Genomic DNA, 14,534 nt, shown 5'->3' on the forward strand with positions numbered 1-14,534 from the left:
AGGTGATCAATTTTCATAACGGCAAGTAAAGTTGTGTGAGTGCGCCACACCAGATTTTTTAGTTTGAAGTGAACCTCGCTTTAGTTGTTATCTGACTGATACAGTGCCATATAATGTACATTTGGAAAGCGGCTACTAGCATTAGTTATACTGGTAGAAGCTCGGAAGCATTAAATGCTTATAGTGTACGATTTGTTTGAAATGTATGTGTTTATATTTTATATTGATATAAGCATTAGTAGGCTACATCTTTTGGAAATGGGAAGAATTGATAGAGATACTAGAGATCCCAATTCGAATTTAATTCACTTTTAAGCATATATCAAGTAATACAAGTAGAACAAACATTAGCAAAAATGAAAAGTAGAATTGAGGCATGGACCCTAACAAGACTGGATGAGAATATGATCAACATTTTTGAACGAAAGATTCTACGCCGAATTTTTGGTGGTGTGCAAATTGATGGAGTGTGGCATAGAAGAAAGAATAGGGATCTGTATGATATGTACGGCCACACCAATGCACTGGCTATTATCAGAGTAGGGAGACTCAGGTGGGCAGGCCATGTTGAAACAGCTGATGACTCATATCCGGCTAAAAGAATAATGAATTACAACATGGAAGGAAGAAGACGACCAAGACTGAGACGACCCTGGTCGACCAAGACTGAGATGGATGGACTCAGACACTGAAGATGCAAGGAGGCTTGGTGTAAGAAATTGGAGACGAGCTGCCATGGACAGAGTAGAATGGAGGCGATTGCTGGAGGAGGCCAAGATCCGTTTTGGATTGTAGAGCCGTGGATGATGATGAGAATTGAAAAGAAAACATTGATACTCCAATAAGTAGGGGTATGATTTCTATAGTGAGGTCCACATGGTAGTGGAGAAAAATAGGAGAAAAACGTTGCCGATCCTGTGTCTTGTCAATGCCTTGTATGGAGGGTAACTGATACCGGTTTATTTCTGTGATATTTACTGTTCATTCTCGTTTGAAATGATCAATCATATTTTATCAAGCTAGAAATTATATTTCTCAATAATTAAGTAAAATATTTTGTTAACCTTCCGGTGGTTGCGCCCTACTCAATCACACGAGCAGTCGCGTGTTGTATTTTGTACAACATCCAATTTCTCAAGTGTTATGTACTCTGTTTACTGTCAAAACATATTAATTATTGTATAATTACTTTTTCCATCTTCTTGGATTATTTTACACCTATGAACTTTTGGATGATTACCATTTCATAGCCCAATAAGGTACATCAAACAAAGCCATCAATTCTGTGTTATTGGTTCGTTTACAGTCCCCGTATACAGTCTTTCCCTATCTTATGCACAGTGCGACTTATGCACTGTCGCGACTAAATGGCACCTAAAGACTGAACCATTGCTCGGTTGATACTGAAACTCAGTGAAGTGATGGGGAGAAAGTTTTGGAATGCATATGCGACTCATTCACTGACACCGTCCCATGCAGCAAAAAAAACTGACACTGTTGTACTTATTACAACAACGCGACTGCCGGAAGGTTAAATAATTGATCTGTAAACAGAGCAAAGTGAGAAAAGAGATAGTGCTATCCGCTCTGTTGAATGATAGATTAGGATAGCAATACCATTGCTAATAAAGCACTGCCAAATTATTAAGTGGACTACCACAGTATAAAGTAGAATCGTCAACACACGAAAGTGATTTCAATCAAAATCTCATATACCATACTTTTTGAGAGATTTACAGTTCGAAGAGTTTTCCTTAATATACACCTTAATCTAATTTAATGAGTAATAGATACTAGGATAGCAATACCATTGCTAATCAAACACTGCTAAATTATCACGTGGACCTCACTAAACTATGAACAAAAATTTGTTATATTATTATTTAATACTCATTTGTTTCAGAATTGTTGTCTTAGGATTCGTTGGCTGGGGGCTTACTTCAATTATTCTAGAAGCTAGAATTGAGATTGTCACTCAACGTAGCTACAATATTCTAAAATACTAGATAACACTGAAGAATTAGATTTTGGTATATATTAAGTTATATGATAAAAATTCCTCGAACTGTAAGTCTCTCAAAAAGTATGGTATATAGGATTCCAATTCAAATCATTTTCGTTTGTCGATGATTCTTCCAACTCCCTAATAGACAAATGTTTATCATTTTTCTTCTCTGTATTAAGTAAGCCGATCTCCTGGTGACAAATGATTTTGTCGGAGAAGGCTTAGTTGTTGAAATTGTGCTAGGCCCTGAGGTCTGCGGATTTTTATCTGATCAATAATGTGATCCTAATTCTAGTGGTTTGAGGGTCTTGGAATTAAAAACATAGATATGCGGTTGACTGACTGCTCTTATAATAATGAGAATAATATAGAGAATATTACAAAATACATCTTCACATGGATAATCTAATAATCAATCTGTCTTTAAGAGACCGAATACACATGTCTTTAAGAGACCAAATACAATACGTCTTTAAGAGACCAATTACTCATGTCTTTAAGAGATCAAATACAATACGTCTTTAAGAGACCAAATTTACGGGGCACATCTTATATTGTAGTGAGGGTATAAAGTACTTATCTAAGATCTGTCGTCCTCGAGTCCGGTGTCCAAAGGGTGATGGATGAGGATGAAGGGTGATGGCCTCCAGGCTTCGGGCTAGTGGCGTCAGATCGAAGATCGTCTTTCAGCCCCGCACGGCAAGGTCCGAATCACCGGCCATCTCGGTCGGCGAATTCGTAAGCCCTCGTTTGATAGCAAGGCATATTTACAGCACGACCCTCGAATGAGTATTCAAGAATACACACACACAAAAAAAACCTGCAACACAAGTCACAACTACTTAGTAATGCTAAAATAAATAACATACTAAATATTGTATTCAATGAATGATTTCTCAAGAAATCATCTAATAAATACAATACATACAATTTACATAAATATTATAGGTTTTAATTGTAGAATTTGAAATCTATAATGAATGTGATTATGAAAAGAAATTACTTGTTAAAAGAATGAGGAACAGTTACAGAGTTGCAGTTGATGTACAACCAGTGAGTATTTCAAACTTTACTCACGATTACAAAATGCCAGAGATATAAAAAATTCGATCAAAAAATAATTGAAAAATTAATTAAATTAATTGAATAATTGTTAAACCAGGGGTTGTTACCTGTAATATCAAAGTAATATCAAAATTATTGAAATAAAGACAATACAACAATACTATAAAATATTCATTACTCACCCTTAAATGGGTTTTCGACTGTCACTAATCCATAGCCTACAAAAATAATAAAGTGCAGCAGTCAACCGCTCTGAATTAAATAAAATAATTCATAAATAAGTTATTGAAGAAAAGATAAGCGATTAAAAACTGATGGAATACATGATTCCCGATTATATAATTTTAGTCTCCAGGAGAGAACAAAAAACTGTCTGGAAAAGACATTATTCAATCAAGCCAATAAATAATTAAGCTTAGAAAACATGTCTGTACTCTACCGAATATAAAAGCGGTCTCTTGTTTAGGTCTCCAAGTCGACCGAATCAGGCTCAAAAATAGGTATCAGGGCTGGCAATATTATGCATTAAAAAATACCAAATTACAATTACGTGGTGGGGACGACAATAATTTCCCTCAATAGAACGAAAAAGGAATAGAACTAACAAAGACAGAATACAGGAAAATTCCCTCAATCAAAGTAGAAGACTCAGCAATAGAATGGACGTTCAACTGATTTTTTAAGATGATTTTGCGTCTACAACAATTCCAAGTACTCTAGGAAAACGTTGGAAAACAATAGAGGAAATATTAGAATTTAATTACGTAATGCGCGGAATGACATCATGAAACTACCCCGATACCGTGAGAAAATCACAACGTTAATCCAGCGCTCTAATAATATTTTATCTTGGAAAAGTTATAATTTCGAAAAAAAAAAAATTTGGCACATAAGATAAAATGAAATGTTGTCATACTTCTGTTTCACTACTTCCTGTTTACAATATTCGATGAACCAATCATTGGTATGATGTCAGTGATTGGTAGAGCTTTGGTATGAATGCTCTGCCCATGATGAACAGGTCTTGTCTCGGCCAATGACAGGCAGTCAATGACAGCCAATCACAGGGCTCATAGGCTAATCAACTACCAATCATATGGCTCCATTCACAGAATGTAGCTCGCTCTCTCCACGTTCAGTTGATGGAAATTGATAATGATGATGATGATGATGATGATGATGATGATGATGATGATGATGATGATAGCAGTGTAAAAACAAAGTATAGTTTCTTGTTTTTCTATTGAATGAATAAATTGTGACAACTCCAAGACGCTTTGTTGAATGTAGATACTACAAAAATATGTTCCATCATCCATCATATATTTCAAAGAAAGTTTGGTATCGAAATTCAAAGTGCAATAGCTACGAGTATTAAAAAGGTTAACCTGTGTAGTTTTATTTATCAATGTTATGTCGGATTTAAATTACTTCAAGAAATTCAAGCTCTGTCGTGATCTTGTGAAAATCTTTAATGAGAAAATCAGAATTCTACTAGAAAACATATAACAAAAAATTTGATTTAGTGATTTATTTGGTCCAAATATCAAGAGATATCTTCATATCACTTGAAAATGGCATCAATGTTGAAACATGTTGTGATTAAATAATTCAAAATGGGTACTGAGATTTTTTATTTTTCTCTCTATTCAGATATCTTCCATTTTTTGTACAACTGGAAAGCTCAGTATAGAGAACTGTTGTCATATTTTCTAGCCTTCTCTGTCTAGGAAATGTCCCTGCGGTTCTCAGACAATCTCGTTATTCCCCACCTATTGTTCTAGGTGCAAAGAATAGTCTCCTTCAATGTTTTCCCTACTACTCTAGTTTGTTGATGTGAATGAGTACTTCAAGGGAACAAACAAGGGAAAACATGCTTTGTACATTCCCTTCTAATTTGATCTCGTTATACTATTTCCAGATAACTCAAGTCTATTTGCAGACATGTAAACCACACTTTCTAGCTGTGTATGTAAATAAACATCAGAACCTTCTGATAGAGATAGGAATGCGTGTATTCGTGGTTTGCGATTTTTTCGTCCTTATAGATTCTATTGGATTAAACAGAGCTTGACAATTACATATGCACATCGTGTGTATGATAATTTATGTTCAATCTGATAGAATCTATAAGGACGCAAAAATAAACATTTTGTCAATAACTTTGGTGTAAACGCTGCTTAAATCTGTGTGCGTTTGTGAAATAACATAATTCTGAATTGGTTCTTCTTATCATGCATCAATCGTTCTGAAAACATACCTCACACAATCAAAAATTTTTAAATAGCTACAGTACGAATAGAATTCCTGATGACATCTAATTATATGAATTCTGATGGATGTTATTCTCATTAGCTCTATTTCTAGCTGAAAATTTCGACTTATTAGAGCTACTGCATAGAGCTGTCCTAGAGCTCCTTGGAGCTATTTACTCAATAAAGCTGACTGATTCCAATACCATTTCAATAGCATAGATTTCATTAATATTTTACTTCCAACTTTCTTCATTTTCTTTTCTAGCGCAAGGTAAATTAATGATCTTTCAACAAACATGTATGTAATTGTATTCAATAAATACAATTTTTTTGTTTTATTTTCTTTCTAGCGCAAGGTAAAAGATCAATCAACAATCATGTATGTAACTGTATTCAATAAATACAAAGAGTGATGGAAATGGTAAGTTTCACCTCTTTGATTTTGAGGGCTGGGGCTCTAGTGAGTGCAACTTATTGGTGATGGATGTAACACGAGTACGGTTACTTTTCTCTAACATTTAGTCAAATTTGAAGCTTTCAGTAAGCTATATTTCACAAGTGGGTATTGTACCAGCTTTGATTGAATAAAATGCTTTGTTTCGAAATCCTTTAAGATAAACTTCACATGAGAATTTAATTTGATATAGAAATTTTCTTACTCAACACGATGAAGAAACTCGAAAATTAGATTCCTTCTATGCTCTACTTCTCAAGCCTTCTTGCTTTATAAGTTCTATCAAAATAGTGTTCATTTGAAACTATTCTCAAATAGCTTCCGCTTCTATTCAAAAGTATGCGTTTGATCATAAACACACTTTACTTCATTACTTTATTTACTTCATATCACTTGAAAATGATATAAATGTTCGAAACATGTTGTGATAAAATATTTCTAAAAGGGTACTGAGATTTTTATTTTTCTTTATATTTATAAACATACTCATATGAATGCAATGAACATGATGATTGTGAACACAATATTTTCATTGATGGCTCATTATATCCTTGTAGAGCCCATACAACCTAAGATGATTCTAATACAACATTAACCTAATCATGCTAACAAATACTAATCATTAATCACAATAACAACATTGATACATGCACTATCTTTGAAAAGTATGTTAGGCTACTAATTACTGAATATTCCACAGTATTCTATACACTACTAGTACTACACTCGCTTATCAATCAAAACCAACATTATTGTAATTTGTCTCTTTTATACTCGTACATTTGAAACTCATTCCTTTTTTCAATAACCTTTCTTCTCACAAAATTGGATTTTCTTGAAAGCTTTCAACTGTATCACACACAGAGATGATGGATGTAGAAACTTCTCCGTTCCTAAACGGGAAGCATACCTTCTTCATAATAATTAATTATTTATGATAACTTATTTATAATTATTAATAAATTATTCATGACAAACAAAACTGACAAACACATAACTTTGCATGTGCTAATCTCTTGATTACTGACTTCTTATGGTAAAGAGGGAGTGAGGTTTCATAATAGAATTCGATTAATTCATCACTTGAATCTAAACCTTTCACTCAGGTTGTATTCACACAGAGACCGGTCAGCGTTTAGAGGGGTCCTGGGAAGAGAAAGATAAAGGATAAATAATATCTATATATGGATCTATGTCAACCACTGGAATTCGAAACGCTTGACTGCTCAGTGTGTGCACACCCTTAGTTATCTAGCTCTAATATGATACTTGATAATCAGGGGTCCTGGGAAGAGAAAGATAAAGGATAAATAATATTATTTATCTATATCAACCACTGGAATTCGAAACGCTTGACTGCTCAGTGTGTGCACACCCTTAGTTATCTAGCTCTAATATGATACTTGATAATCAGGGGTCCTGGGAAGAGAAAGATAAAGGATAAATAATATTATTTATCTATATCAACCACTGGAATTCGAAACGCTTGACTGCTCAGTGTGTGCACACCATTAGTTATCTAGCTCTAATATGATACTTGATAATCACGTTGAAATTACGTGGAACGGAGTATTTGCAACAATATTAAAGACGAAGAAATGTTCCGTGCTTTTCCTAACTTTTCCAGCCTAGTGTTGAGAAAATGAGTACTATACCGTTTAACTAAAATAGTTTGTTCATGTGAATACAGTTTGAATTGGTTTGTTTCTCCAGATTGATTTCTACAATGATGCAGGTTTGATAACTAGTGAGATCGGACTCCCAACAGCTTGAAGTTTTTAGAGTTGAAACGTTGTAGAGCCTGAAATTGGGTACACAGAGAGTGATTTGCGATCTGCGATCAGAGATGTATAGAGGTACATTTTCGTTTATGCGTAAATTTCCGCAGTCGACGACGACAAGCATTGTTGACATTCATATTGTCCAAATTTCAAGTGAAAAACAGCTGATCGAATAACTTTTCATTATTTGTCTTCATTATCAAAGAATGAAAAATTTCTAATAATAATTGCCATTCAAAAGTATAAAAAGTATAAGCTCAACCTGCCCCATTAAAACATGATTGAACATAATCTTTTAGGTTATATAGACAAATTGAAATCCACCCAATCTGAGATTCTCCCCCTGTCGTGGTCGACGACGGCATTTACGCACAAACGAAAAACCCAGCTTTAGGACTTATAAAGATATAGTTATAATGGTTATCCAATAACCATTTATGCCATATATTGGTTTAAAAGGAGATAGATTAGTTATTCTGTAAACTTGGAATCGAACAATTTATATTAAATGCAACCATACCTATAATCGTAGATTTGATTTGAAAGTAGATATTGAATATCGGTCTAAGATATAGATACCCAAGACTTCTTTGATCGCTGCATGTAGATCATTCCCTTTGTGTCCAGGTCCTTACAAGTGATTTGATAATTGATAATTTGAATACAAATTGATGTTCAAATGTAGAAATGTAGTGAAGTTGTTTCTTTTCTGGCTCAAAATTTTGCAAAATTACTCAAAAATTTCTAATTTGTAGAGATTTGAGTGAAATATTTTTGTTTTTAATCAGTTTTTAAATATCAAAATTCAAAATTTTTAGTTTAGTCATTAGTTTTGAAGTGGAAATTGGACTTTTTGAAGTGAAAGTGAAATCTTAACCTTATTCTTTTTTGAAACTTTTATTTGTAAAAATTTGGGAGAAGACAGTTTTGAGCTATGCCTGTTGTCTTCTCCCAATCATATTATATTTATTATAATTATGATCTGTAATTGCCAATGAAGTAATCAATCAATCAGTTAAATCGTCATTTACAAGGCAGCGATTAGAGCGCTCGGGTAAGGATATAGATATAGACCGCTCTGATCGCTGTCCGCAAACCACTCTCGTCAAGTCAAGTCCCTTAAAAATAATTTCATGATTTAAATAGGCCTACAGCCTCATTTTATTAGGGTTTTTCCAACGATATTTGAGACCGCTCTGACCGCTACCCGCAGATCGCTCTCTGTGTCTCCAGGCCCTTACAAACAATTTGATAATTTTAAATTGGGTTCGCATTCAATTTTTTTCAAATTCAAATTCCTTATTCTGCCTGACATTTTTTACAATGTATAAGCTCGTCAAAAAAAAAATAATACAGTGTACATAATAAGATACATAACACAATATCAAGAATGACAAAGAGTATGTATATACAAGTAGGCTAACAGGGAGATAGACAAGGATAGTAACAGTATTCACATGGTGATACACCTCACAGTATACACAACTTAGTCCAAAATGAGGTGCAGCCCTTTTATTGAACATTCAAAGTATTCAGTCAATGAATAATATCATAGAGAAACAATAGCATGAGTAGATATCCTATGGTATAGGTCGTTTATGTCGCAACTTTTACTGTTATCTCAAGCCCATAGTCCACGTAGTTCTTTCCCGTGAAGCTGTGTGACGCTGGTAGTCTCTCATACTGTGCCGTTTATACACTCTCAGCCCAACAAGACAGTAAAAATCGACAGTAATTGATAATAATCGGTTCGAGATAACAGTAAAAGTTGCGACATGAACGCCCTATACCATGGGATATCTACTTACGCTATTGTTTATCTATGATAATATGCTCTGTCCATCAATTATTCTTCATAACTTTCTTGAATTCCACTAGAAATTTATTAAAAACTTTAAAACAGAACCATGGTTTCACGTAGTTAACCAACGCATCATCAGCTGTACTGTAATTGACAGTGAGAGAGAGTACAGCTGAAGAGAGTCAGAGAGTACAGCTGATGATGCGTTGGTTAACTACGTGAAACCATGGTTCTGTTTTAAAGTTTTCAATAAATTTCTAGTGAAATTCGACAATATCTTTGTTTTCTTATTATGGAGAGATTTCACAACATCACCATCACTTCTACTAATTTTATTCTTGAATTCCATTTTTGGCAGCTCTTTAACAGCTGAGGAAAGACTGTTGTAAATTTTTATCTGTTGAAATAGGTGGCTGTCCCTTATTTTAGAAAGCCTTACCTGTGGGATTGAAATATCATTTCTATGCCGGGTTGTGTATTCATGTTTGTTTCCCTGTCATGAGTAAGATTCTAAATTAGTTTTGACATGCAGCAACTTGCTCATTATGAAAATTGAAGGGAATTTCAATATCTTCAATCTTCGAAAGCTTTCTCTGCATGACTCTCTGTTTCTCAAGTTGTCTAACACTCTTTTCTTCACTAGCCGCTAAAAATATGTAATTCCATCGAAATATTCCAGATGAACATATTTTGTTTAAAAGATATTTGATGTTATTAATAGAGTCAACATTTAATACGGTTTCAACTAACATTCTCTGCTTGCTTGTGTCGTTTACAGCTACGGCTGCTTGCCGTCGAACAAGTCGGAGTTCCTAGCGTCGCACAACCTGACCGAGGAGGCGTTTCAGGAGAACCCCATCATCAACTGGGACGCCATCATGTGGGTGCAGCGTCCCGTCGGCCTCTGGGTGGTGCAGGTCATCCTGGCATCCATCAGCCTCACAGAGGCCTTGCTGCTCGCCTATCTAGGATACAAGGTAGGACTGCTCGTGTCTCACATCTATTCTGAATGGAAACGACTTGATATCGTAATAGTCCATTAGAACAACTATTTGAAATACTATAGGCTATGCTATTTCGAACATCTCAATGCAACGTCATTTTGAAACACTGACTATTTTTGTATTGTTATTGTTATTGTTATTTCATCGTATAAAACCGCATATGATGAGCACAGCTCAAACGGTGTACGACATGTCAAATATATCAAGTATGTGGTTTCCCTCCATTGAGGGAAAGTTTTTCATTTTACAAAATCGTCTGGATAACTTCTGATCCCTAGGATAAGATCTCATAACATTCTCTTAATGAATACGGGGCAGCATTCAGTCAGTATATCTTTGAGAGCTGTATAAAATTTACCATGACTGTCAACACTCTTAAGTTCTTCCGTCAAACAGTTGAAAATTCTGAGCCCAGCATAATGTGGTCCCCCCTCCAAGAGCGAAAGTCTATGAGTGGGGTACTGGAGGGTAAACATTTTATCTGTTTTAGAGTATCTGTGTGAAATGTTATCCTCCATGAATTTCTGCTTATTACTGTAAACAAAAGATGCAATATCCAAAAAATAAAAGGCTGGAATTGTTAATAATTTGAGTTTTTTGAAAATTGGCCTACATGAAACCCTAGATTCGGCTCCCTCAATAACCCTGATTGCTTTCTTTTGCTTACGGAACATATTTTGAAGGTTTGTCTGGTTGCTGCCCCAGAATAAGATACTGTATCTGATGTGAGACATGAAATAGCCATGATAGACAGATAGTGCTGTTTTTCTATTTGCCACTCTGACTATTGTTTTCAAGGCAAAAATAGCACGGGACAATTTCACATCCAATGCTTTTACGTGGCTATCCCACTTAAAATTCCCCTGCAGGTCAACACCAAGAAATCTAATCATCTCAGCAGCATTCCTCTCCTGTTGTTGAGTAAAGAGTATGTGCGAGACTTCCAGAGCCCCCAGTAGAAAATTTGAGATGATGGGTTTTCTTAAAATTTAATTTTAGAAGATTACAGCTGAACCAATGGCTAAGCTGGTTAAGAGCCTGTACTATATTGTGATGGAATGGTGAACGACTTCCGTCTCTCTGTCTTCGAGAAAGAGCCGTGTTAAAAGTAATTTATCTCGCACTTTAGTGTAAATTTAAAGTATTGTGCACACTATAAACTTAGTGTCCAGTTTCCCATTAGGGAACTTTGGACTATATACGGCGAGATGGATCTACCCTTGGGTCTCCCCACCATTCAAAGCCATACGCTAATAATAATAATAATAATATAATAATAATAATAATAATAATAATAATATAATAATAATAATAATAATAATAAAAGACTAAGAGAGTATTTCATTTCTGCTAACACAAATCTTTTCAGGGAAGTGTGCCGACTGGATGAAAATTATACTGCACTTAACCTGAGGAATCCTAATGGTCGAGAGCCCTTGACAGTGCATGATTACAAGGCAGAATGGCAACAGAGGGAACTGCATGGGCGCTACTGTAAGCATCTGAACTCTGATCATAATAATCATGACCTTTCAAGCAGGTGGCTGACAGATGGAAGTCTTTTCCCAGAAACAGAAGGCTTTATAATTGCTATGCAGGATCAGGTTGTCGCTACCAATGCCTATAGAAGACATATCATCAGAGATCTGAGCATAAGTGATAAATGCAGGCTTTGTAACGCTGCAGTAGAAAGTATTCAGCACATAGTGCAGGCTGCTCAATATTGGCACCAAAAGAGTATTTGAGGCGACATAATAATGTTGCAAAAATAGTGCACCTGAAATTGCAGCAGGAATTTGACTTCTTTGAAGAAATGCCCCCATACTATTCTTACTCTCCTCCTGCATTTATTGAGAGAAACCAGATTAAGATCTATTGGGATGTTCAAATGATCACTGACAGGCAAGTCATTCATAACAAGCCTGACATCCTAATGTTGAACATGAATGAAAAAGAAGCCTTGATAATTGATGTAGCCATACCAGCAGATGAAAATTGTCAAAGAACAAGAGGTGAGAAATTGAGGAAGTATCAAGAGCTAGCATTTGAGCTCAAAGATATGTATGGGCTCAATAATGTTAGAATAATCCCAATCGTAATATCTGTGAATGGTCTGGTTCTTAAATTCAACAGTGGAGAGCTGTAAGGCTATTGATGTCTCAGAAACTCTGGTAGGGAAAATGCAGAAGTCTGTTCTGCTTGATACTGCTCGCATAGTACGCCAAACGCTCCAACATATTTGGTAAAATACTCCATCAATAATAGAAAATAATGCCAAGAGGTTGCATAAATTTTGCCCCTCTTCGCATAAGCTATCCGCAACTGCGTGAAAAAGAGAATAATAATAATAATAATAATAATAATAATGTAACCTACTATTGGTGGGGTGGTGCGAAGATGACAATAAAGAGAATGCCAGGTGAAGAGGTTATTAGAGGATGAGAAGTAGGATCAGGAAGATGTGAAGAAGGATTGATTGGGAGCAGTAGGAGTAGGAGAAGGGGTGGTGGGGGGGTTGAGTAGGAGGAAGAGGAGGAGTGAGAGCAGGAAGAGAAGAGGAAGGAGGAGTAAGAAGAGAATGATGGGGAGACGGTGGAGATGAATGAGAAGGAGAAGTTGTAGAGTGAGGAAAAGAAAGAGGATGATCCGGTGATGAGGAGGGGTGGTGGAGGAGGAGGAAGAGGAGTAGGTGGGGGAGGAAAAGGAGTAGTAGTAGTTTGCTTTGATGCAGTAGCAAAGGCAGTCGTTTTTAGAGTGACTGCCGGCTGTTTGGTGTTGGGTTGACTGCTAACATGGATTATCGCTTTGCTGGTCTGGATAACGGCGACAGAAAGCTTTTCATTGCAAAACCAGCTACTAGCTGCTACGATCACACGAGGGGGCAAAAGAACAACTCACACCCCAACCGGCAAACACTTCTCCAAATCAATCCACCCAAAGCTCAATTGATAACGAATGTACTCCTTTGAATGGGATCGCAAATCGGTGAAGAAAAAGGTTAGAATCATTGGAATATCGATAGGGATGTTCTTGTGAAATGGAATTTTGAAATAGACCAATAATGATCTATCTGGGAGTATGTTAAACAAAACAATCGATTCATAATTATTATTCAACGAAAATCCAAATTGAATGCTGTAATTCATTAGCATTTGAGTGATTGCAATATCTCAGTAATTTCTATCTGAAAACAATCGATATTATTTGTAAATTTTATGATGTAGTGGGGGTCATGTTATAATAAACCTCAATTGATAAGGTTCACTCCATTTACTTCTCCAAATCTATCCAGCTAAAGGTCAATTGATAAGGAATGTACTCTTTTGAATGGAATCGCAAATCGGTTCAGAGAAAGGTTACAATCGTTAAAATATCGATACGAATGTGCTTGATTAATGGAATTTGAAAGTTATGATGATCTATCTGAGAATAATATGTTGAACAAAACGATCAATATTGTTGTGCAGGAGAATAATATCATAGGAATGCATTGTCGAGACATAGACTATATAATATTGGAAATATTCTGAGAAATGGTGGTTGAGTCATAAGATGATTTCCCATTCATTTTTCAATTATAATTATTCAAATTATTATTAAAGGGTTGATGACGAACTTTGATAATATTCATAGCTTTGCATGGATCTTCATAAATAATGAATTTAATGTGTAAGAGTTCAAGCAAATTGAAAGTGAATGTTGCTTGGGATTTTTTTGAACTTTGAATAATTACACACATGTCTTATTTTTCATCATATTTTTAAATCGAATGTCCACCATTAAGCCATAAATGAAAGAATATTTTATAGATTACACAGCTTCTACAATGTGGAAGAAAGTCATTCTCAAAACAGACCGCCAAAACCAATACTAAATCACAATTGGTCGGTTTAATGGTGGGAGAATTCTTCACAAAATGGAGTTTACAGTACGATGACGAATAGGCGTCAGCCAATGGGAGCTCGTTGTGGGCGTGGATTTATGGAGTATGTTGAACTGCATGCTAGTTCATGATTGGTCAAAGTTTCATTCATAATTCATGAGAGTTCTCAGCAGTTATATGGGAATACACATCCATCAATATAATAGAAACCTAGATAAGCATCTTGTCAATCATTATTCGAACAAAAATTCAGTCCTACACAGTTCTTTCAAAAAATGATCAATTG

At 35.4% G+C, this 14,534-nt stretch overlaps 1 protein-coding gene across 19 annotated transcripts in view; it reads left to right on the forward strand.

Moving 5' to 3' along the window:
- The window catches only part of LOC111057314 (potassium channel subfamily T member 2-like), a 699,972-nt gene that overhangs the window by 557,586 nt on the left and 127,852 nt on the right, over positions 1–14,534 (forward strand). For 14 of the 19 annotated variants that reach the window (XM_039431618.1, XM_039431616.1, XM_039431612.1 and 11 more), the window contains 2 exons: positions 5,591–5,596; positions 10,140–10,338. In XM_039431618.1, coding sequence (XP_039287552.1) covers positions 5,591–5,596; positions 10,140–10,338 — 205 coding nt within the window. The remainder of the gene's footprint in view (positions 1–5,590; positions 5,597–10,139; positions 10,339–14,534) is intronic. The other 5 variants (XM_039431613.1, XM_039431627.1, XM_039431629.1 and 2 more) reach the window with 1 other exon arrangement.

Source organism: Nilaparvata lugens, chromosome 6, assembly GCF_014356525.2.
Source record: "Nilaparvata lugens isolate BPH chromosome 6, ASM1435652v1, whole genome shotgun sequence".
Taxonomy (NCBI): domain Eukaryota; kingdom Metazoa; phylum Arthropoda; class Insecta; order Hemiptera; family Delphacidae; genus Nilaparvata; species Nilaparvata lugens.